The 23,763-nt window shown below is 40.9% G+C and overlaps 1 protein-coding gene across 1 annotated transcript in view; it reads right to left on the reverse strand.

The window, feature by feature from the left end:
* Positions 1-23,255, reverse strand: part of LOC116373857 (zinc finger protein 721-like) — a 44,841-nt gene extending 21,586 nt beyond the window's left edge. The window contains exons 1-7 of the mRNA XM_031822150.1: positions 22,919-23,255; positions 22,574-22,751; positions 16,643-17,618; positions 8,886-8,910; positions 7,282-7,326; positions 6,974-7,151; positions 3,533-4,239 (exon numbers count right to left, since the gene is read on the reverse strand). Of these exons, the coding sequence (XP_031678010.1) occupies positions 3,533-4,239; positions 6,974-7,151; positions 7,282-7,326; positions 8,886-8,910; positions 16,643-17,618; positions 22,574-22,751; positions 22,919-23,077 (2,268 nt within the window). The 5' untranslated portion in view covers positions 23,078-23,255. The remainder of the gene's footprint in view (positions 1-3,532; positions 4,240-6,973; positions 7,152-7,281; positions 7,327-8,885; positions 8,911-16,642; positions 17,619-22,573; positions 22,752-22,918) is intronic.
* Positions 23,256-23,763: the final 508 nt, after the last annotated feature.

The following is a 23,763-nucleotide window of genomic DNA, read 5'->3' on the forward strand; positions in this document are numbered from 1 at the left end:
TTCCTCCCTTTTCATTCTGAATGATTCTTTCTCCATACAGCCGACCCCCTCTTCATTAGCAAGGGAGGAGTAGTTTAGTGAGCTCATGGCCAGGGATGTTAGCTAGCTAGCTAGCATTAGCGTCTAGCCTAGTGCTAGGCTCAGTATCAATCTTTAACACGTTTGCAAATTGAACCAGTTGATACGTCAACCGAAACTTGTTTAAAACCCTGAGATTAGATAATGTACATTAACACGGTCTAAAACGTCAATCTTTCAGTTGTATGTTGGCTAGCAAGCTACCGACGTGGTTGAAAGAGTTGGCGCCTTGTTGTTCCTGAAGAAGCGTCCGTCCAGTCCTTTATACGTCACACAAGAAGAGTCAACTGAAAGATGCTCATCGCCATCTGCTGACTGGAGTGGGTAACGCAGTTTGGAAACAATAGTTACTACACTTTTTGTATTGGAAAGAACATCATAATTATTTAACAATAAGTTGATATATTTTCTCTTCCAAATAATACGTTCCTGTACACAGACGTAGAAGCTCAATATGAAAATGCAGATGATTAATAAATAATTATATGAATAGGTAGTGTGTTGATATACATTTTTTTACAATTTTTCACATTCTTTTTTATCTACATGTGACCACACTATTCCCTTAAAGCCACGCTCTATAAGATACAAATCATCCTGTAAACAACAGAACAAATGCATCACATGCAAATAGCACTTGGTTATCTGTAGTGCTATACACTGGGTAGACAAAACATTAAGAACAGCTGCTACTTCCATGACTTAGAAAGACTAGGTGAATCCAGGCTAAAGCTATGATCCCTTACTGATGTCACTAGTTAAATCCACTTCAATCTGTGTAGATGAAGGGAGGAGGCCGGTTAAATAAGGATTTTTAAGCCTTGAGACATGAGACATGGATTGTGCATGTGTGCCATTTAGAGAGTTAATGGGGAAGACAAAATATTTAAGTTACTTTGCACGGGGTATGGTAGTAGGTGCCAGGCACACCGGTTTGTGTCAAGAACTGCAACGCTGCTGGGTTTTTCAGCTCAACAGTTTCCCATGTGTACCAAGAGTGGTCCACCACCCAAACAGTGGTGGTTAGTGCCGTTTAAGATGAGGCAGGACGATTTGTTTTTTCATGAGCATGGCCTTAATTCTATTACAGCATATTGGACGACTGTCATTCATATTTCACTCACCCTGTTCAATGTAACAGCAATAGGTTTAGGCTACTACATGATACTCTAATTGTCCCTATACCCATCATGAGGTAGCAATCTAGTTTCTATTTACATTTCTTTGATTTGTCAACTAAAGTTAATTTAACATGAAATCAACACAAAATGTCACCAGTCATTGGATTTAGGTTGCAAGTTGGGTGAAACACAAAATGTTACCTGTCATTGGATTTAGGTTGCAAGTTGGGTGAAACACAAAATGTTACCAGTCATTGGATTTCGGTTGCTGGTTGGGTGAAACACAAAATTTTACCTGTGGAAACAATGTTTATTCAATCAGTGGGAGGCCTGTAAATTCAGGAAAGTGGAACGAGGAACTCTTCTTTGAGACAATGATAAACAGCAATCCTTGGGAGAGTTGTGGTGGATATTATAAAATAAGGATCTGCTGGAGTCCAAGTCAAACCAAGATTCTTTATTTCTGAGCTCAGAGAGAATAACAGAGTTACACAGCGCAGTGTAGACAGTCTGATTTCCTGAAGTATTGAGTGACTAGCAAATATCTTTATAGTTTCCTGTTCCTGGGCGGGACTTTATTCATACAAGGACACAGGTGTAAATTGGTTTGCAACACAGGATGATACTCCCAAGAACAGGAGCTTATAATAGGACAGTTTCACAAGGTTAGTCACATACTCAGTTATGTGGACACACAAACAATTAACATTTTCCATTACAGAGTCTGAACATTTTCATTTCATTAAATCATCAGTGGGCTACAATGCAAATGTCAACAATGGAACTAATGCATCACATCCAAATATCACTTGATTATCTGTAGTGCTGGAGGAATGACACACCCAGATAAACACACAGAGAGTTTAAAAAAGGACCATTTAAACACATGGAATCTGATCTATCCTACATTTGAACACAAGGAAACTGATGTACATTATATTCAAACTGAAATACTCCATATTGTCATGATGTGGCCTTTTCTGGGTATAGATTGTGGCTTCCCCCTCTCCTACACCCAGGTTCTGTTATCTCAGGTCGTAAATACCTGGCGTAGACTCTCTCCCCCTTTTCATACAGAGAGAGACCACAGAGTGAACAAAGGAATTCACGTGGCCGAACTCCTAAATCCCCAAAATGGCAAAATTAAACTATTTGTCCACCTTTGAGAGTGTGGGAAGGGTCTGTGGACACTTAAGTGACAGTTATGTTGAGTGTGTTTCATTTGGTGACCTCGGAGAGGACAGGAAGCACACATAACTATGTCTCAATGTGTACATTTCTCAATTATGGGGTTTGCATCTAATTCTTGTATAAAATGAATGAGTAAAGATGCAACTATATATGAAATGATGTAATGTGATGTTAAACCTTTAATGTGAGAGAATTGTATTCCTTTAAAAGTGTAACTAAGTCATTGGTCCGTCCCCGAGGGCACAGACATGATCTGGCGCCATGGAACCGCCTATCCTATTGTTTCGAATAAAAGCCCCCCTAAAAAAAAATCCTCTTCAGACTGAGCAAACCAATCACAGCGTGAGCTGTGATTGCGAATAGTTTAGACAACGCATACCTTGGTGTAAGCTGAGGTGGCACATTTGAGGACCAAGACTAGAAAACCATCCCACGTGGAGCATTGGCTACACGGCTGGAAATGGTTCAACTCTGAGACTATCAATCCCAACAGAGTAAGAGCATTGGTGGGTCTGTGGGGGCAGCTAGAAATGATGTAAACCTGGGATGACGACAACCGCCGAAACATCTATTCTATGAGAACATTTCTGAATGGTAATCTGAGGTATCCATTCTAACCAAGAAAGACTTTGAACTTCAGGGAAACAGAAGGAGAGAGACTCAGATGAACTCTCCAGCAGACGGACCGGATTCCAACAGATCACAACGGCGTAAATATATATTGACTGCAATTAATCCTGAATGAGTGAGCATTCGTGTGCAAAGGATTAGCATTTCAAATAATATATACAGTTGAAGTTGGAAGTTTACATACACTTAGTGGGGCAAAAAAGTATTTAGTCAGCCACCAATTGTGCAAGTTCTCCCACTTAAAAAGATGAGAGAGGCCTGTAATTTTCATCATAGGTACACTACAACTATGACAGACAAAATGAGAAGACAAAAATCCAGAAATAGTTATATATAAACAAGTAAACATTCTCTCCTGTGTGGATTCTCACATTTTTTTTACGCTACTGATGAGTAAAATGCCTTCCCCCCAGTCTGAACATTTGTAAGGCTTCTCCCCCGTGTGCGGTCTCATGTCTTCTTTCAGGTGTCCTAATTGGGTAAAAACGCATTGCACGCTGGGATCAGTGGTAAGATTTCTTCCTTGTGTGAATTCGCTCATGCACTTTCAGGTTTCCTGACTGGCTAAAACTCTTTCCACACTGAGTGCAAAGGAAAGGCTTCTCCCCTGTGTGTATTCGCAAATGATCTTTGAGGATACCTAACTGCATAAAACTCTTTCCACACTGGGAGCAATGGTGAGGCTTCACTCCTGTGTGTATCCTCTCATGTCTTTTCATGTTAAGTAAATGGTTAAAACTCTTTCCACAATGGGAGCAGTAGTAAGGCTTCTCCCCTGTGTGTATTCGCAAATGATCTTCGAGGATACCTAACTGCATAAAACTCTTTCCACACTGGGAGCAATGGTGAGGCTTCACTCCTGTGTGTATCCTCTCATGTCTTTTCATGTTAAGTAAATGGTTAAAACTCTTTCCGCAATGGGAGCAGTGGTATGGCATCTCCCCTGTGTGAATTCGCTCATGTCTTTTCATGTTTCCTAACTGACTAAAACTATTTCCACACTGGCCGCAATTGTATGGCTTCTCTCCTGAGTGTATTCGCTCATGAGCTTTCAGGCTTCCTAACAGGCTAAAACTCTTTCCACACTGGCCACAATGGTATGGCTTCTCTCCTGTGTGTGTCCTCTCAGGTCTTTTCAGGCTTCCTAACTTGATCTGGGAGCAGAGGTGTCGTCTTGATGTTGTGGAGGTCTTTGGTTCCTCCAAGTTTGGTTTTCCTCCTGCCAAAGACAGTGTTTATATAAAAAGAGACCAGAATGAAATCTCCACTCTCCAATTTGTGTAAATTTGTTTACATTGCTTTGCCAAGATAATCCATCCACGTGACAGCATATCAAGAAGCTGATTAAACAGCAGTACAGGTGTACCTTGTGCTGGGGACAATAAAAAGCCACTCTAAAATATACAGTTGTCACACAACACAATGCCACAGATGTCTCAAGTTTTGCGGGAGTGTGCAAATGGATTGGGGACTGCAGGAATATCCACTGGAGCTGCTACCAGAGAATTGAATGTTGCATTCTCTACCATCAGCCGCCTCCAATGTCTTTTTAGAGAATTTGGAAGTCCGTCCAACAGGCCTCACAACCGCAGATCAAGGACCTCCACATCGTCTGAGATCAGCCACCCGGACATCTGATGAAACTGAGGAGTGTTTATCTCTGTAACAAAGCCCTTTTGTGGGGAAAACTAATTCTGATTCGCTGGGCCTGGCTCCCAAGTGGGTGGGCTTACGCACTTATCATAGGTACACTTCAACTGTGAGAGATAGAATCTAAAACAAAAATCCAGAAAATCACATCGTATGATTTTTAAGTAATTAATTTGCATTTTATTGCATGACATACGTATTTGATCACCTACCAACCAGTAAGAATTCCAGCTCTCACAGACCTGTTAGTTTTTCTTTAAGAAGCCCTCCTGTTCTCCACTCATTACCTGTATTAACTGCACCTGTTTGAACTTGTTACCTGTATAAAAGACACCTGTCCACACACTCAATCAAACAGACTCCAACCTCTCCACAATGGCCAAGACCAGATAGCTGTGTAAGGACATCAGGGATAAAATTGTAGACCTACACAAGGCTGGGATGGGCTACAGGACAATAGGCAAGCGGCTTGGTGAGAAGGCAACAACTGTTGGCGCAATTATTAGAAAATGGAAGAAGTTCAAGATGACGGTCAATCACCCTCTGTCTGGGGCTCCATGAAAGATCTCACCTCGTGAGGCATCAATGATCACGAGGAAGGTGAGGGATCCGCCCAGAACTAAGGAGTGGCTCCGTAAGAAGTATCTCAAGGTCCTGGAGTGGCCTAGCCAGTCTCCAGACCTGGACCCAATAGAAAATCTTTGGAGGGAGCTGAAAGTCGGTATTGCCCAGCGACAGCCCCAAAACCTGAAGGATCTGGAGAAGGTCTGTATGGAGGAGTGGGCCAAAATCCCTGCAGCAGTGTGTGCAAACCTGGTCAAGAACTACAGAAAACATATGATCTCTGTAATTGCAAACAAAGGTTTCTGTACCAAATATTAAGTTCTGCTTTTCTGATGTATCAAATACTTATGTCATGCAATAAAATGCAAATTAATTACTTAAAAATCATACAATGTGATTTCCTTAATTTTTGTTTTAGATTCCGTCTCTCACAGTTGAAGTGTACCTATGATAAAAAATGACAGACCTCTACATGCTTTGTAAGTAGGAAAACCTGCAAAATCGGCAGTGTATCAAATACTTGTTCTACCCACTGTGTAAAGAGAACCAGTCAAAAGTTTGGACACACCGACTCATTCAAGGGTTTTTCTTTATTTTTCAAAACTATTTTCTACATTGTAGAATAATAGTGAAGACATCAAAACTATGAAATAACACAAATGGAATCATGTAGTAAACTAAAAAAGTGTTAAACAAATCAAAAAGTTTTTTATATTTGAGATTCTTCAAAGTAGCCACCCTTTGTCTTGACAGCTTTGCACACTCTTGGCATTCTCTCAACCAGCTTCATGAGGTAGTCATCTGGAAAGCATTTCAATTAACAGGTGTGCATTGTTTAAATATTAATTTGTGTTTTTCCTTCTTAGTGCGTTTGAGCCAATCAGTTGCGTTGTGACAAGTTAAAGGGGTATACAGAAGACAGCCCTATTTGGTAAAAGACCAAGTCCAAATGGCTCAAATAAGCAAAGAGAAACAACAGCCCATCATTACTTGAAGACATGGTCAGTCAATAACGAATATTTCAAGAACATTGAAACTTTCTTTAAGTACAGTCGCAAAAAACAGACCCTCAGAAAATGCAGCCCAAATAAATGAATTTACAGAGTTCAATTAAGAGACACATCTCAACATGAACTGTTCAGAGGAGTCTGTGTGAATCAAGAAGCATGAGCAATGGACCGGTGGAAATCTGTCCTTTGGTCTGATGAGTCCAAATTTGAGATTTCCGGTTCCAACCGACATGTCTGTGAGAAGCAGAGTAGGTGAATGGATGATCTCCACATGTGTGTTTCCCACCGGGAAGCATTGATGAGCATTCATGAGTGATGGTGCTTTGCTGGTGACACTGTGATTTATTTAGAATTCAAGTCACACTTAACCAGCATCAGCATTCAACAGGACAATGACCCAACCACAACCAGGCTGTGTAAGTGCTATTTGACCAAGAAGGAGAGTGATGGAGTGCTACATCAGATGACCTGGCCTTCACAATCACCCGACCTCAACCCAAATTGAGATGAATTGAGATGAGTTGGAACCGCAGAGTGACGGAAAAGTAGCCAACATGTGCCCAGCATGTGGGAACTCCTTCAAGACTATTGGAAAAGCATTCCAGGTTAAGCTGGTTGAGAGAATACCAAGAGTGTGCAAAGTTGTTTTTGTTTTAGTCGGGGACAGCCCTATTGGGAACAGATACCAATGGGCAGATCTATTTTATTTGTTCAAACTACAGCACTTACTTTGATGTGTCAAATCTGATCCTTTCTTCTCTTCTCCTCCTCTCACAGTTCCACTCAGCCCTGTTGTTTTCCTGCAGTCCACCAGCAGCACAGACAACCTCTTCATACCCAGTAGTAAGGTGCTACCGGGAGAGGCACGACACAGGGACTCTGGGAGGGGGGAAGGGCTAGCACTGTCCTGGTAACCATAAAGAGGGGACACAGACACATATCATTATGGATGCTGATGTCACTGTTGTCATAAAGTGCCTTATAGAAACCCAGCCCCCGATAGAGAAAGCTGTATGCTAGACCAGACCAAGCTGTACCATCTGGTGTTCTGATCTGGAGAGACTCTTCTCTGTCTCGTCAGCATCAGGATGTTGTTGAGGCTCCCCAGAGGATCCACGATAGTCATGTCTCTCTCCTGTGTTAACGAGAACATCAAACAGATGGTGAACTTATTACCATTATCAATTATTACTGTCTATTACAGTCATAGGGTCTTATCAGAGGCATTAATATCTCTAAATTAATTGGATGCCTTTTGTGTCCCTTTGATATTTTAAGTATAAATTATGCTCCATTATTACATTTTAAAAGCCTGTTATATATAATTAAATCTAATTTAAAAGTCCCAAAAATATATGTAGCAATGGCAGATTGACCCTTTAACAATTTATATAAGTACTGAACATCACATTGAAGTGAACTTAACTTCAGTAGAATGCCCCTTAAAAACCACACATTAATTGGCAGATTGACCCTTTAACAATTCCTACAGTACTGAACAACATATTCAAGTGTAGAACTTCAGTAGAATGCCACTTTAAAACCACACATTAGTTCAACAACTGCATAGTTTGTGCCCCTGTTTTTAGGACAGTACTCACTGGTGTTAATCTGATATTCTGTTTCCTCCTCTTTCACTACCAAATCCTCTTCCTCCTTCACCGTTACTGAGATAGAACCTTTTAGAGAGGAAGAGTATGCCTCCTCTTTCCCTATAACAGCCTCCTCTTCCTCCTTTTTCATTCTGAAAGGTTCTTTCTCTCCTTTCACTGTAATATCCTCCTCCTCTTCGTCTTTCACGACAATGTTCAGCGGCAGAGCATCTTTCTCTCCTTTCACTGTAATATCCTCCTCTTCATCTTTCACGACAATGTTCAGCGCCAGAGCTTCTTTCTCCGGACAGCGGACATCCTCTTCTTCAGCAGGGGAGGAGTAGTTTAATGAGCTCATGGTCAGGGATGTTAGCTAGCTAGCTAGCATTAGCGAATAGCCTAGTGCTAGGCGCAGTATCAATCTTTAACAATCTTGAACAAGCAAATTAGGTTCAAGTTAACGTCAACTGAAATGTGTTTTATACACTGGGATTAGCTAATGTACATTAACATGGCCTAAAACGTCAATATTTCAGTTTAACATTGTCTAGCAAGCTACCCAGGTGGTTGAAATAGTATCCGTGTTGTTGTTCCTGAAGAAGCGTCCCGTCCAGTCCATTATACGTCACACAAGAAGCATCACCTGAAAGACGCTCATCGCCATCTGCTGGCTGGAGTGGGTAACGCAGTTTGGAAACAATAGTTACAACACTTTTTGTATTGGAAAGAACGTCATAATTATTTAACAATAAGCTGATATATTTTCTCTTACGTCTTACAACTAATACTTTCCTGTACACAGACATAGAAGCGTAATATGAATATGTAGATGATGAATAAATACTTCCATGAATAGGAAGTGTGTTTATACACATTTACTCTGTTAATTTTTTATCTAGATGTGACCATACTATTCCCTTAAAGCTACGCTACAAAGCTACAACAGGTGTAGACATTACCGTGAAATTCTTACTGACAAGCCCTTAACCAACAATGTAGTTAAGAAAAATAAGAGGTAAGAAAAAAAGTTACACAATAAAAAACTATACCGTGTTTACAGAGTCAATGTGGAGGCTGTATACAGGGGGTACCAGTACAGAGTCAATGTGGAGGCTATATACAGGAGGTACCAGTACAGAGTCAATGTGGAGGTTATATACAGGGGGTACCAGTACAGAGTCAATGTGGAGGTTATATACAGGAAGTACCGGTACAGAGTCAATGTGGAGGCTATATACAGGGCGTACCAGTACAGAGTCAATGTGGAGGCTATATACAGGGGGTACCAGTACAGAGTCAATGTGGAGGCTATATACAGGGCGTACCAGTACAGAGTCAATGTGGAGGCTATATACAGGGGGTACCAGTAGAGTGTCAATGTGGAGGCTATATACAGGAGGTACCGGCAGAGAGTCATAGTGGAGGCTATATACAGGAGGTACCAGTAGAGTGTCAATGTGGAGGCTATATACAGGAGGTACCGGCAGAGAGTCAATGTGGAGGCTGTATACAGGAGGTACCAGTACAGAGTCAATGTGAAGGCTATATACAGGGGGTACCAGTACAGAGTCAATGTGGAGGCTATATATAGGAGGTACCAGTACAGGGTCAATGTGAAGGTTTGCTCGTGTTTCTTGGCCCAAGCAAGTCTCTTCTTCTTTTTGCTGTCCTTGAGTAGTGGTTTCTTTGCAGCAATTCGACCATGAAGGCCTGATTAACACAGTCTCCTCTGAACAGTTGATATTGAGATGTGTCTGTTAGTTCAACTCTGTGAAACATTTATTTGGGCAGCAATTTCTGAGGCTGGTAACTCTAATGAACGTATCCTCTGCAGCAGAAGTAACTCTGGGTCTCAATAAAATGCTAACGAATTACTTAAAAATCATTAAATGTGATTTTCTGGATTTTTGTTTTAGATTCTGTCTCTCGCGGTTGAAGTGTATCTATGATAAAAATTACAGACCTCTACATGCTTTGTAAGTAGGAAAACCTGCAAAATTGGCAGTGTGTCAAATACTTGTTCTCCCCACTGTATAGCCATATTATAAAGTATGAAAAGGCTTGTTCGTTCACATGTCATGAATTCACTATGACATGATATTTGTATTACGACTTTTATTATGTAATAGATCATATGGGTTGAAAAGTGTTTTATTAGAAAAGTATAAAAATCAAATTAAATATTATTATTCACGTGCCGAATACAACCGGTGTAGACCTTAGTGAAATGCTTACTTACAAGCCCTTCACCAACAATGCAGTTAAGAAAAATACTTGTTAAGTAAAAAAATAGTTAAGTTATTTTTTTGATTGACAATTACATGAAGTTGATGCAAAGAGTCAATATTTGCAGTGTTGACCCTTCTTTTTCAAGACCTCTGCAATCCACCCTGGCATGCTGTCAATTAACTTATGGGCCACATCCTGACTGATGGCAGCCCATTCTTGCATAATCAATGCTTGGAGTTTGTCAGAATTTGTGGGTTTTCGTTTGTCCACCCGCCTCTTGAGGATTGAACACCAATGCTCAATTACGGTCTGGGGAGATTCCTGACGATGGACCCAAAATATCGATGTTTTGTTCCCCGAGCTACTTAGATATCACTTTTGCCTTATGGCAAGGTGCTCCATCATGCTGGAAAAGCCATTGTTCATCACCAAACTGTTCCTGGATAGTTGAGAGAAGTTGCTCTCGGAGGATGTGTTGGTACCATTCTTTATTCATGGCTGTGTTCTGAGTAAAAATTGTGAGTGGCCCACTCCCTTGGCTGAGAAGCAACCCCACACTTGAATGGTCTCAGGATGCTTTACTGTTGGCATGACACAGGACTGATGGTAGCGCTCACCTTGTCTTCTCCGGACAAGCTTTTTTCCGGATGCCCCAAACAATCGGAAACGGGATTCATGAGAGAAAATGACTTTACCCCAGTCCTCAGCAGTCCAATCCCTGTACCTTTTGCAAAATATCAGTCTGTCCCTGATATTTTTCCTGGAGAGAAGTGGCTTCTTTGCTGCCCTTCTTGACAACAGGCCTTCCTCCAAAAGTCTTCGCCTCACTGTGCGTGCAGATGCACTCACACTTGCCTGCTGCCCTCACACCTGCCTGCTGCCATTCCTGAGCAAGCTCTGTACTGATAGTGCCCCGATCCCGCAGCTGAATCAACTTTAGGAGCCGGTCCTGGAGCTTGCTGGACTTTCTTGGGCACCCTGAAGCATTCTTCACAACAATTGAACCGCTCTCCTTGAAGTTCTTGATGATCCGATAAATGGTTGATTTAGGTCAAATCTTACTGGCCGCAATATCCTTGCCTGCAAAGCAATGATGACGGCACGTGTTTCCTTGCAGGTAACCATCGTTGACAGAGGAAGAACAATGATTCCAAGCACCACCCTCCCTTTGAAGCTTCCAGTCTGTTATTCTGGAAGAATTTGTTCTTAACTAGTTAAATAAAGGTAAAAAATAAAATACAAAATACTAAATTCGAACTCAATCAGCATGACAGAGTGATCTCCAGCTTTGTCCTCGTCAACACTCACACCTGTGTTAACGAGAGAATCACTGACATGATGTCAGCTGGTCCTTTTGTGGCAGGGCTGAAATGCAGTGGAAAAGTTTTTGGGGGATTCAGTTCATTTGAATGGCAAAGAGGGACTTTGCAATTAATTGCAATTCATCTGATCTCTCTTCATAAGATTCTGGAGTATCTTCAAATTGCCGTCATACAAACGGAGGCAGCAGACTTTGTGAAAGTTAATATTTGTATCATTCTCAAAAAGTTTGGCCACGACTGTACATAGGTATTCCTTTTGTCCAGATGTGAAAGGGCAGTGTTGAGTGCAATAGAGATTGCATCATTTGTGGATCTGTTGGGGCGGTATGCAAATTAGAGTGGGTCCAGGGTTTCTTGGATAATGGTGGGGTGTGAGCCATGACCAGCCTTTCAAAGCAATTGATGGCTACAGACGTGAGTCTCTGATCTGATGAAACCAAGATTAAACTCTTTGGCCTGAATGCCAAGCGTCAGGTCTGGAGGAAACCTGGCACCATCCCTACGGTGAAGTGTGGTGGTGGCAGCATCATGGTGTGGGGATGTGTTTCAACGGCAGGGACTGGGAGACTAGTCAGGATCGAGGGAAAGATGAACGGAGCAAAGTACAGAGAGATAATTGATGAAAATCTGCTCAAGAGCACTCAGGACCTCAGACTGGGGCAAAGGTTCACCTTCCAACAGGACAACGACCCTAAGCACACAGCGAAGACAACATAGAAGTGGCTTTGGGACAAGTCTGATTGTTCTTGTGTGGCCCAGCCAGAGCCCGGATTTGAACCCGACTGAACAACTCTGAAGAAATCCTGAAAATAGCTGCACAGCGACGCTCTCCATCCAACCTGACAGATCTTGAGAGGATCTGCAGAGAAGAATGGGAGAAACTCCACAAATACAGGTGTGCCAAGATTGTAGTGTCATACCCAAGGTGGCTTGAGGCTATAATCACTGCCAAAGGTGCTTCAACAAAGCACTGAGTTAAGGTTCTGAATACTTATTTAAATGTGATATTTCAGTTTTAATTTTAAAATGCATATGCAAACATTTCTAATCCTGTTTTTGCTTCGTCATTTTAGGGTGTTGTTGTGCAGATTCATGAGGAAAACCTCCCAATTTAATCAATTTTAGAATATTCCAGTAAATTCAGGAAGTAATCTGAAAATTCCAATTCCCTTCTATGGTTTTCAATTAGGAAAATGTGGAATTTGGTTTACTTTCTGAATTGACTGGAAATTAAATGGATTTGACTCCAACCCTGGTTTTACTACAAATCTGTCAACGTCATCAATCGATGTTATAATGCATAAAGCTCACAGATGTGATTGTTCTCATTCAGAGTAAATTATTCTAATTGAATAAAACAGAATTAAACAAATCAAATGTATTATGCACCTGAATAACTTCAACAACCTGGTTGATTCTCTGGTTGATTCTCTGCTCAACAACACTGACTGTGAATCAATCTGGTTGATTCTCTGGTTGATTCTCTGCTCAACAACACTGACTGTGAATCAATCTGGTTGATTCTCTGGTTGATTCTCTGCTCAACAACACTGACTGTGAATCAATCTGGTTGATTCTCTGGTTGATTCTCTGCTCAACAACATTGACTGTGAATCAATCTGGTTGATTCTTTGCTCAACAACACTGACAGTGAATCAATCTGGTTGATTCTCTGGTTGATTCTTTGCTCAACAACACTGACTGTGAATCAATCTGGTTGATTCTTTGCTCAACAACACTGACAGTGAATCAATCTGGTTGATTCTCTGGTTGATTCTTTGCTCAACAACACTGACTGTGAATCAATCTGGTTGATTCTTTGCTCAACAACACTGACAGTGAATCAATCTGGTTGATTCTCTGGTTGATTCTTTGCTCAACAACACTGACTGTGAATCAATCTGGTTGATTCTTTGCTCAACAACACTGACTGTGAATCAATCTGGTTGATTCTCTGGTTGATTCTCTGCTCAACAACACTGACTGTGAATCAATCTGGTTGATTCTCTGGTTGATTCTCTGCTCAACAACACTGACTGTGAATCAATCTGGTTGATTCTTTGCTCAACAACACTGACAGTGAATCAATCTGGTTGATTCTCTGGTTGATTCTTTGCTCAACAACACTGACTGTGAATCAACCTGGTTGATTCTTTGCTCAACAACACTGACAGTGAATCAATCTGGTTGATTCTCTGGTTGATTCTTTGCTCAACAACACTGACTGTGAATCAATCTGGTTGATTCTCTGCTTAACAACACTGACTGTGAATCAATCTGGTTGATTCTCTGGTTGATTCTCTGCTCAACAACACTGATCGCGTGAGAGACTGGATGACGGCATAAAGCTCACAGATGTGATTGTTCTCATTCAGAGTAAATTATTCTAATTGAATAAAACAGAATTAAACAAATCAAATGTATTATTCACCTGAATAACTTCAACAATCTGGTTGATTCTCTGCTCAACAACACTGACTGTGAATCAATCTGGTTGATTCTCTGGTTGATTCTCTGCTAAACAACACTGACTGTGAATCAATCTGATCGCGTCAAACTTTGCTGTGTGTCCAGGCTGTCACTTCTGTCATCAGCTACCAACACCAGTGCTGCACCTTTGTCCTTGTCCCTGGATGACGGCTTCCTGCTCCCTCTTCCATGTTGAGAACACTGATGGCTCAACATGGTTTTCTGAGAGACTGGATGAATGCTGAATGCTCCCTCTTCCATAGTGGGAACACTGCTGACTCAACATGGGCTTCCTGGTTATGAAAGAAAGTGTGGTGGTCAATGGTAGCCTCTCCCATTGTTTGAAGCAGTTGTAGTCTTTGTTGACATGTATCCAGACCCCAGAATGGTAGTAGAAAGGAGCCTGTTCCCCGCATGCTTCCTCACAATCATTGTCTGGATCGACCACTCCCCCACCTGACCACAGGACCAGTATTGCTGTCTAATCTTCATCACCGCCCCTGGAGTCTCTTCACTGTCTGATCTTCATTCCTACAGCCTTCATCATTGTCCCTGGAGTCTCTTCACTGTCTGATCTTCATTCCTACAGCCTTCATCACCGTCCCTGGAGTCTCTTCACCGAGTAAGTAAAGATAGTTTAAGAAACCTCCCCATTCTACTTGTCTATTATCTTTGTTTAGAAATAGTCATTTGTGTGACCTACTGATTTTCCCTACAATTTCTTTTAAGGATTTACAAATATAGAAATGGTAGAACGAGGAATGTCAGAGTCTGGAATATAAATATATTCAGTTGGTTTACAATGTATATGAAGGTGTGTCTAGACATTATGGACCGTATATGAATATAAAAGGTGTGTACAGTAGTAGTTATATAGGATGAGCCTTGGCTAGAATACAGGGTGGAGTACTGGGTGGTAGACGGCTAGTAACAGTGACTAAGTTCAGGGCAGGCGGCTAGAGGTGACTATTTAACAGTCTGATGACCTGGAGATAGACCACACATTAACCACACAATAAGTATTGTGGTGGCAGCATCATGTTATGGGTATGCTTGTCACTGGCAGGGACTGGGGAGTTTATCGGGATCAAAAGAAATATAAAAGGAGCAAAGTGTAGACTTTGTATAGGCACTGTACAGCCTTAACTGTGGAGTGACCCCATAAAATGGGATATCAGCCAACTCAGTGACAACCACAGAACACAACTATGTATAGTTCACACAAATATTAGTCTCTTAGCTCTTATTGCAGGACTTTGACTGTGGTACATCACCTCCCCAGTCAACGTATTGTGTGTATTGAAAATTCATATAGGACTGTACAGCTAGCTAACTGGCTACTGATCAACCTATTGTGTGTATTGAACATTCATATTGAACAGCCTTACCTATAGAGTAGCACCACCACCCATCAGCCCATTCTCTTCTTGATGTCAAAGCTGCAGTGTATTGTTGCTATAGGAGTTTATGATTAATAATCCTATTTACTTCAAGACACACTAAGATGTCACCATACTATTCATTTAAAGCCCCTCTGTCAGATATAAATCATCAGAGTGGGAAACCAACTGACATGGAAACAATGTAGCAAATGTATCACTATCAAAGGGGTGTATTATGACATCAGATAGAACTAGTCAGACATTCCAAATATCACTTGATTATCAGAGGGGTGTATTATGACATCATATAGAACTACTCAGACATTCCAAATCAGGCTTCATCCACATCATGAAGGTGGATATTGATCCAACCATTTCAAAAGTAATGACCGGGCTGATGGAAACAGGATATGCCTGAACGTGAATTTAACATGAAATCTACACAAAATGTCACCTGTCATTGGATTTAGGTTGCAAGTTGGGTGAAACACAAAATGTTACCAGTCATTGGAATTCGGTTGCTGGTTGGGTGAAACACAAAATGTTACCAGTCATTGGATATCGGTTGCTGGTTGGGTGAAACACAAAATGTTACCTGTGGATACAATGTTTATTCAATCAGTGGGAGGCCTGTAAATTCCCCCAGGAAAGTGGAACAAGGAACTCTTCTTTGAGACAATGATAAACAGCAATCCTTGGGAGAGTTGTGGTGGATATTATAAAATAAGGATCTGCTGGAGTCCAAGTCAAACCAAGATTCTTTATTTCTGAGCTCAGAGAGAATAACAGAGTTACACAGCACAGTGTAGACAGTCTGAATTCGTGAAGCATTGGGTGATGAGCAAATATCTTTATAGTTTCCCTTTCCTGGGCGGGACTTTATTCATACAAGGACACAGGTGCAAATTGGTTTGCAACACAGGATGATACTCCCAAGAACAGGAGCTTATATAATAGGACAGTTTCACAAGGTTAGTCACATACTCAGTTATGTGGACACACAAACAATTAACATTTTCCATTACAGAGTCTGAACATTTTCATTTCATTAAATCATCAGTGGGCCAACAATGCAAATGTCAACAATGGAACTAATGCATCACATCCAAATATCACTTGATTATCTGTAGTGCTGGAGGAATGACACACCCAGATAAACACACAAAGAGTTTAAAAAAAGGACAGTTTAAAAGAAGGAACCTGATCTTCTTTATATTCAAACTGACAGACTCCATATTCACTTCATGTTTTCTAATAAAAACAAACAAATATATGTTTGAGTAGACCCTGTACCATTTAATTGCATATGGTAAAGACAGGTAAACACATTGTCAGTCAACAATAAAAGACAAAGGGAGCACTGTGATGGGCAAATGGTTTGCACCCTGGGAGCAGTGTTAAGGCTTCTCTCCTGTGTGTATTCTCTCATGTTGTTTCAGGTTTCCTCTCCGGTTGAAACACTTTCCACACTGGGAGCAGTGGTAAGGCTTCTCTCCTGTGTGTATTCTCTCATGTTGTTTCAGCATCCCCGAATGGTTGAAACACTTCCCACATTGGGAGCAGTGGTAAGGCTTCTCTCCTGTGTGTATTCTCTCATGTTGTTTCAGCGCCCCCAACTGGTTGAAAGACCTTACACATTGGAAGCAGTGGTAAGGCTTCTCTCCTGTGTGTATTCTCTCGTGTTGTTTCAGCTCCCCCAAACGGACGAAACACTTTCCACAATGGGAGCAGTGGTAAGGCTTCTCTCCTGCGTGTATTCTCTCGTGTTGTTTCAGCTCCCCCAAACGGACGAAACACTTTCCACAATGGGAGCAGTGGTAAGGCTTCTCTCCTGCGTGTATTCTCTCGTGTAGTTTCAGCACCCCCGAACGGCCGAAACACTTCCCACATTGGGAGCAGTGGTAAGGCTTCTCTCCTGTGTGTATTCTCTCATGTTGTTTCAGCGTCCCTGACTGGTTGAAACCCTTTCCACACTGGGAACAGTGGTAAGGCTTCTCCCCTTTGTGTATCCTCTCATGTTGTTTCAGGTGTGCTTTCTGGTTGAAACACTGTCCACACTGGGAGCAATGGTAAGGCTTCTCTCCTGTGTGTATTCTCTCGTGTAGTTTCAGCTCCCCCGAACGGCCGAAACACTTTCCACATTGGGAGCAGTGGTAAGGCTTCTCTCCTGTGTGTATTCTCTCATGTTGTTTCAGCGTCCCTGACTGGTTGAAACCCTTTCCACACTGGGAACAGTGGTAAGGCTTCTCCCCTGTGTGTATTCTCTTATGTTTTTTCAGTTGTGCTTTCTGTTTAAAACTCTTTTCACACTGGGAGCACTGGTGTCGTCTTGCTGGTTTGGACGTCCCTGGCTCTGGTTCCTCTGAGTCTGGTCTTTCTCCTGCCAAAGATAGTGTTATTTTTAAATAGAGACTCAAATGAAACCACATGATAAAAAAACCTTGCTACGAGGGTAAATCCTAAATCAGATCTCTCAATAACCCGAGGCCAGTTTTAACAATCTTAGTGTGATTTTAAAACAAATGTAGAGCTTCCTGGTAATTACTGCTATGTTTACATTACTTATTCATCCTGTTTTACAAGTCAGAACACAAAAAAATAGACAGTTCTAGGACACTGAAGACACTGAAGACACAGACGTCGCTGGATTCCAATTGAACAGGTGGTTCTAAATATATAACTTTCATAGCTGTATGATACAGAATGTGACCTACACACTTCCTTAAACATAAAATAACTAAAGAAGTCATTTTGTGTGGAAGTCCAAAACTTGTTTTTACGTCGAAGATACAAAGCACATCAGTAACATCTCCCCGTTGTTGAAAGGGTTCGACATATTGCTGTTTAAATGGACCAATTTCTTATTTAGACATTCACAGATTTTCAACATTTTGATTATCGCTGATGTCATATTTTGGGTAAATGTTCCTAAAACTGATAGTAACAACAAAAAACTAAAATATAAACGCAACATGTAAAGTGTTGGATGTTTCATGAGCTGAAAAAAAAGTCCGGTGAAATTGCAGAGTGCAAAATATATATATATTTTTAGAAATATTTAACTTTCATGCATTCACAAGTGCAATACCACAAATTAAAGCTTAAGGCTCCATAATGTTTCATCATTAGATACTACAGTCCTCCTTTAAGACTCCATAATGTTTCATCATTAGATGCTACAGTCCTCCTTTAAGACTCCATAATGTTTCATTATTAGATGTTACAGTCCTCCTTTAAGACTCCATAATGTTTCAAAATGAGATGCTACAGTCCTCCTTTAAGACTCCATAATGTTTCATCATTAGTTGCTACAGTCCTCCTTTAATACTCCATCATGTTTAGAATGTGTCTGGAAGCGCTACTCTATCTATTCTACTCTCATCCTTTCGGTTTTAATAATATTTTAAAATAATAATGTTATAATAGGTAATAACTAACTTTAATAACTAGGGTTAATACCTGCCTTGCGCACCAACAAAATATTTCTTTAGCCCTCTCTAACAATACCGCTACAGAATTAGCATAGTAGGCCATGTAACTTAACCTGTAGTGACACCCAGCCCGTGAACGGGGCCGTTATCATCATCTGACACTAATTAGCATAACGCAACAGACATAAATCTTCCTAAAAAATATTCCTATTCATGAAAATCACAAGTGAAATATATTGGAACACAGCTTAGCCTTTTGTTAATCACCCTGTCATCTCAGATTTTCAAAATATGCTTTACAGCCAACGCTAGACAAGCATCTGTGTAAGTTTATCATAGCCTAGCATAGCATTATGCCTTGCTAGCAGCAGGCAAACTTGTCACGGAAATCAGAAAAGCAATCAAATTAAATCGTTTACCTTTGATGAACTTCGGATGTTTTCACTCACGAGACTCCCAGGTAGACAGCCAAAGTTCATTTTTTCCCAAAATATTATTTTTGTAGGCGAAATAGCTCCGTTTGTTCTTCATGTTTGGCTGAGAAATCGCCCGGAAATTGCGGTCACAACACCGAAAAATATTCCAAATTAGCTCCATAATATCGACAAAAACATAGCAAACGTTGTTTAGAATCAATCCTCAAGGTGTTTTTCTAATATCTATTTGATAATATATCCGTCGGGACAATTCCTTTTTCTCAAGGACCGATTGGAGTAATGGCTACCTCTGCACTTTACGCGAGAATCTCTCTCGGAGCCACCATGTGACCACTTACGCAATGTGCCCCCATACGGCTATTCTTCAATAGAAATGCGTAAAACTACGTCACAATGCTGTAGACACCTTGGGGAATACGTAGAAAGCATAAGCTCGTTGATGGTACATTCAAAGCCATATAGGGAGTCATTGGAACGCAGCGCTTTCAAAACCTGGGGCACTTCCGGATTGGATTTTTCTCAGGCTTTCGCCTGCAACATCAGTTCTGTTATACTCACAGACAATATCTTTACAGTTTTGGAAACGTTAGAGTGTTTTCTATCCAAAGCTGTCAATTATATGCATATTCTAGTATCTTTTCCTGACAAAATATCCCGTTTAAAACGGGGACGTTTTTTTTCTCAAAAAATGTAGACTGCCCCCTAACACCAAGAGGTTTTAAGGTAATCAGAAATATTTAGGACTAACTTATTCCTTGACACCCATTCTGAAACTAACTGCAGCTCTATGTTAAGTGTTGCAGTCATTTCAGTCGATGTAGTAGCTGACATGTACAGTGTTGAGTCAACGCATACATAGACTCACTGGCTTTACTCAAATGTCATTGGTATGTTGTTGGTAAAGATTGAAAAAAGTAGGTGCCAAACAGCTGCCCTGGGGAATTCCTGATTCAAACTTGATTTTGTTGTACAGGCTTCCATTAAAGAACACTCTCTGTGTTCTGTTAGACAGGTAGCTCTGGGGCGGCAGGTAGCCTAGTGGTTAGAGCGGTAGGCCAGTAACCGAAAGATTGCTGGATCGAAACCCTGAGCTGACAAGGTAAAAAACTCTGTCGTTCTGCCCCTGAACAAGGCAGTCCTAGGCCATCATTGAAAAAAATAATTTGTTTATAACTGACTTGCCTAGTTAAATAAAGGTTACATTTTAAAAGAAAAACTCTTTATCCACAATATAGCAGGGGGTGTAAAGCCATTTTTATCATCAATGTCTCTCAGCCAATCAGTCATTTGTAAGTGCTGTGCTAGTTGAATGAACTTCCCTATAAGCTGAAAGTCTATATTTGTTTACTGTAAAATAGCATTGTATCAGGTCAAATATTTTTTTTTCAAAAATTGTAAGGGTTGGTAACAGTCTGATTGGTCAGCTATTTAAGCCAGTAAAGGGAGCTTTACTATTCTTGGGTAGTGGAATGACTTTAGCTTCCCTCTAGGCCTGAGGGCACACACTTTCTAGTAGGCTTCAATTAAAGAAAAGGCCAATAGGAATGGCCATATCGGCCACTATTGTCCTCAATTTTCCATCCACGTTGTCAGACACCAGTGACTTGTCATTGTTGATTTTATTTATTTATTTGCGCAAAATTTCATTGAAGATGCTCCAAAGATTTTTACTATCATTCTTCATGTCATTTATCTTTGTTTCATAGTGTAGTTTCTTCTTTATATTGAGTTTAGTCACATATCTCAATTTGCAATAGGTGTCACGAATATTACCGAAGGTGGCTCCCCTCCCCGTTCGGGTGGCGCTCGGCGGTCGTCGTCGCCGGTCTACTAGCTGCCACCGATCCTTTTTCGTTTGGTTTTGTCTAATTGTTTTCACCTGTTCATTGTTTGGTTGTTAGGGTGGTAAGTTCGCTTCGCACACTTCTGTTTGTGTGGAGCTGTCTTCTGTTCGTGTGGGCTTGTCTTCTGTTTGTGTGGGCTTGTCTTCTGTTCGTGTGGGCTTGTCTTCTGTTTGTGTGGGCTTGTCTTCTGTTTGTGTGGGCCTGTCTTCTGTTTGTGTGGGCTTGTCTTCTGTTTGTGTGGGCTTGTCTTCTGTTTGTGTGGGCCTGTCTTCTGTTTGTGTGGGCTTGTCTTCTGTTTGTGTGGGCTTGTCTTCTGTTTGCTTGTCTCCTGTTTTGTGAGAGGTGTTCGTGTCTGTTGTTTTTATTTCGCTGTCCAGATATTTTACCAGAGTTAAGACTTAAATGGAGTTTATTTACGCCTATGTTTGGTGTTACCATTTGTACCTTGTTTGGTTGGACATTAAAGCGTGTTTTTCCCCATATCCTCTGCTCTCTGCGCCTGACTCCACACCCATTCACTCATTGAGCGTTACAATAAGTTTCATTCTTCATGTCATTTATCTTTGGTTCATTGTGTAGTTTCTTCTTTTTATTCAGTTTAGTCAAATGATTTCTCAATTTGCAATCAGTTATTCAGTCAGACCTATATGCCATCTCTTTTGCCTACCTCTTCATCATACCATTTTGTAATTCCTCATCAATCCACGTGGATTTAACAGTTTTTACAGTCATTTTCTTAATGGGTGCTGCTTATTAGTAACTGGGATAAGCAGTTTGAAATGTGTCAAGGGCAGTGTCTGGTTGCTCATCATTACACACCACAGACCAACAAATATTATTTACATCAATAACATAGGAATCACTACATAAAATTGTATGACCTCTTATACACAATATTAGTCCCAGCCGTTGGAACGGTCGTTTTCCTAGACATGGCTCCTATATTGTGATCACTACATCTGATGGATCTGGATACTGCTTTAAAACCCATTTCTGCAGCATTAGTAAAGATATGATCAAACCATGTTGATGATTTCATTCCTCTACTGTTTGTCACTACCCTGGTAAGTTGATAGATAACCTGAACCAGGTCGCCAGCACTGGTTACAGTTTGAAGCTTTCGTTTGAGTGGGCAGCCTGATCACAGCTTTTCTTCAGTACCAGTTAATTAATTACCAAAGTCTTGAGTTTAGTTTGCCTGTTCTACAGTCTTGTAAAGATAGGGGGGTTGACTGTAACATCCATAATGTTTTAAGGAATAGTTTTTGTAAAAAAAGCACCTTACATTGGATCATCTTGAAACTTTCTCTCCAAAGCTAACTTTCATCAAGGTTTTATATGGTCTATTGGTTTCTCTCTTTTCATTGGCAGAATCCTTTTTCAGTGTTATGATATTCATAACATCCATATACACCAGTCTATCTTCCTGTCAACTAACAGAACTCTGCTGGTTGTCCTGATAACAGATACCAGTCCATCTTCCTGTCAACTAACAGAACTCTGCTGGTTGTCCTGGTAACAGATACCAGTCCATCTTCATGTCAACTAACAGAACTCTGCTGGTTGTCCTGGTAACAGATACCAGATCTATTTAATTTGTTCAAACTAAATTACAGCACTTACTTTGATGTTTCAAATCTGATCCTTTCTTCTCTTCTCCTCCTCTCACAGTTCCACTCAGCCCTGTTGTTTTCCTGCAGTCCACCAGCAGCACAGACAACCTCTTCATACCCAGCAGTAAGGCGCTACCGGGAGAGGCACGACACAGGGACTCCAGGAGGGAGGAAGGGCTAGCGTTGTCCTGGTAACCATAAAGATGGGACACAGACACATATCATTATGGATGCTGATGTCACTGTTGTCATAAAGTGCTTTACAGAAACCCAGCCCAGACCCAGAGAGAGCTAGACCAGACCCAGAGAGAGCAAGACCAGACCAAGCTGCATGCTAGACCAGACCAAGCTGTACCATCTTGTGTTCTGATCTGGAGAGACTCTTCTCTTCCTCGTCAGCATCAGGATGTTGTTGATGCTTCTTCCCAGAGGATCCACCATAGTCATGTCTCTCTCCTGTGTTAATGAGAACATCAAAATGAGTAGTAAACTTATAACCGTCTAATAAAATCATAGGGTCTTACAAGAGGCATGAATATGTCCCTTTGATATTTTAAGTAGAGATTATGCTTCAATATTGAATTTTAAAAGCCTGTTATACTAGATGAGGGGAACTTTTATGTAGACCACATGGAGAATTCAATACATCGAATTTAAAAGTCCCTAAAATATATGAACCAATGGCAGATCGACCCTTTAACAATTCCTACAGTACTGAACAACATATTCAAGTGTAGAACTTCAGTAGAATAACACTTTAAAACCGCACATTAGTTCAACAACGGCATAGTTTGTGTCCCTGTTGAAGACAGTACTCACTGGTGGTAATCTGATATTCTGTCTCCTCCTCCTTCACCTTTATTGAGATAGCATCCTCTTCCTCTCTAAACGGTTCTTTCTCTTCTATCACTATAACAGCCTCCTCTTCCTCCTTTTTCATTCTGAAATGTTCTTTCACTATAACAGCATCTTCTTCCTTCACTATAACAGTCTCATCTTCCTCCTTTTTCATTCTAAAAGGTTCTTTCTCTTCTTTCACTGTAACCTCATCCTCTTCTTCAATGTTCAGCGCCAGAGCTTCTTTCTGCAAACAGCAGACCTCCTCTTCTATAGCAGGGATGAGTAGTTTAATGAACTCATGGTCAGGGATGTTAGCTAGATAGTTAGCTAGCATTAGCGACTAGCCTAGTGCTAGGCTCA

The sequence above is a fragment of the Oncorhynchus kisutch genome, unplaced genomic scaffold (genome assembly GCF_002021735.2).
Source record: "Oncorhynchus kisutch isolate 150728-3 unplaced genomic scaffold, Okis_V2 scaffold4077, whole genome shotgun sequence".
Classification (NCBI taxonomy): domain Eukaryota; kingdom Metazoa; phylum Chordata; class Actinopteri; order Salmoniformes; family Salmonidae; genus Oncorhynchus; species Oncorhynchus kisutch.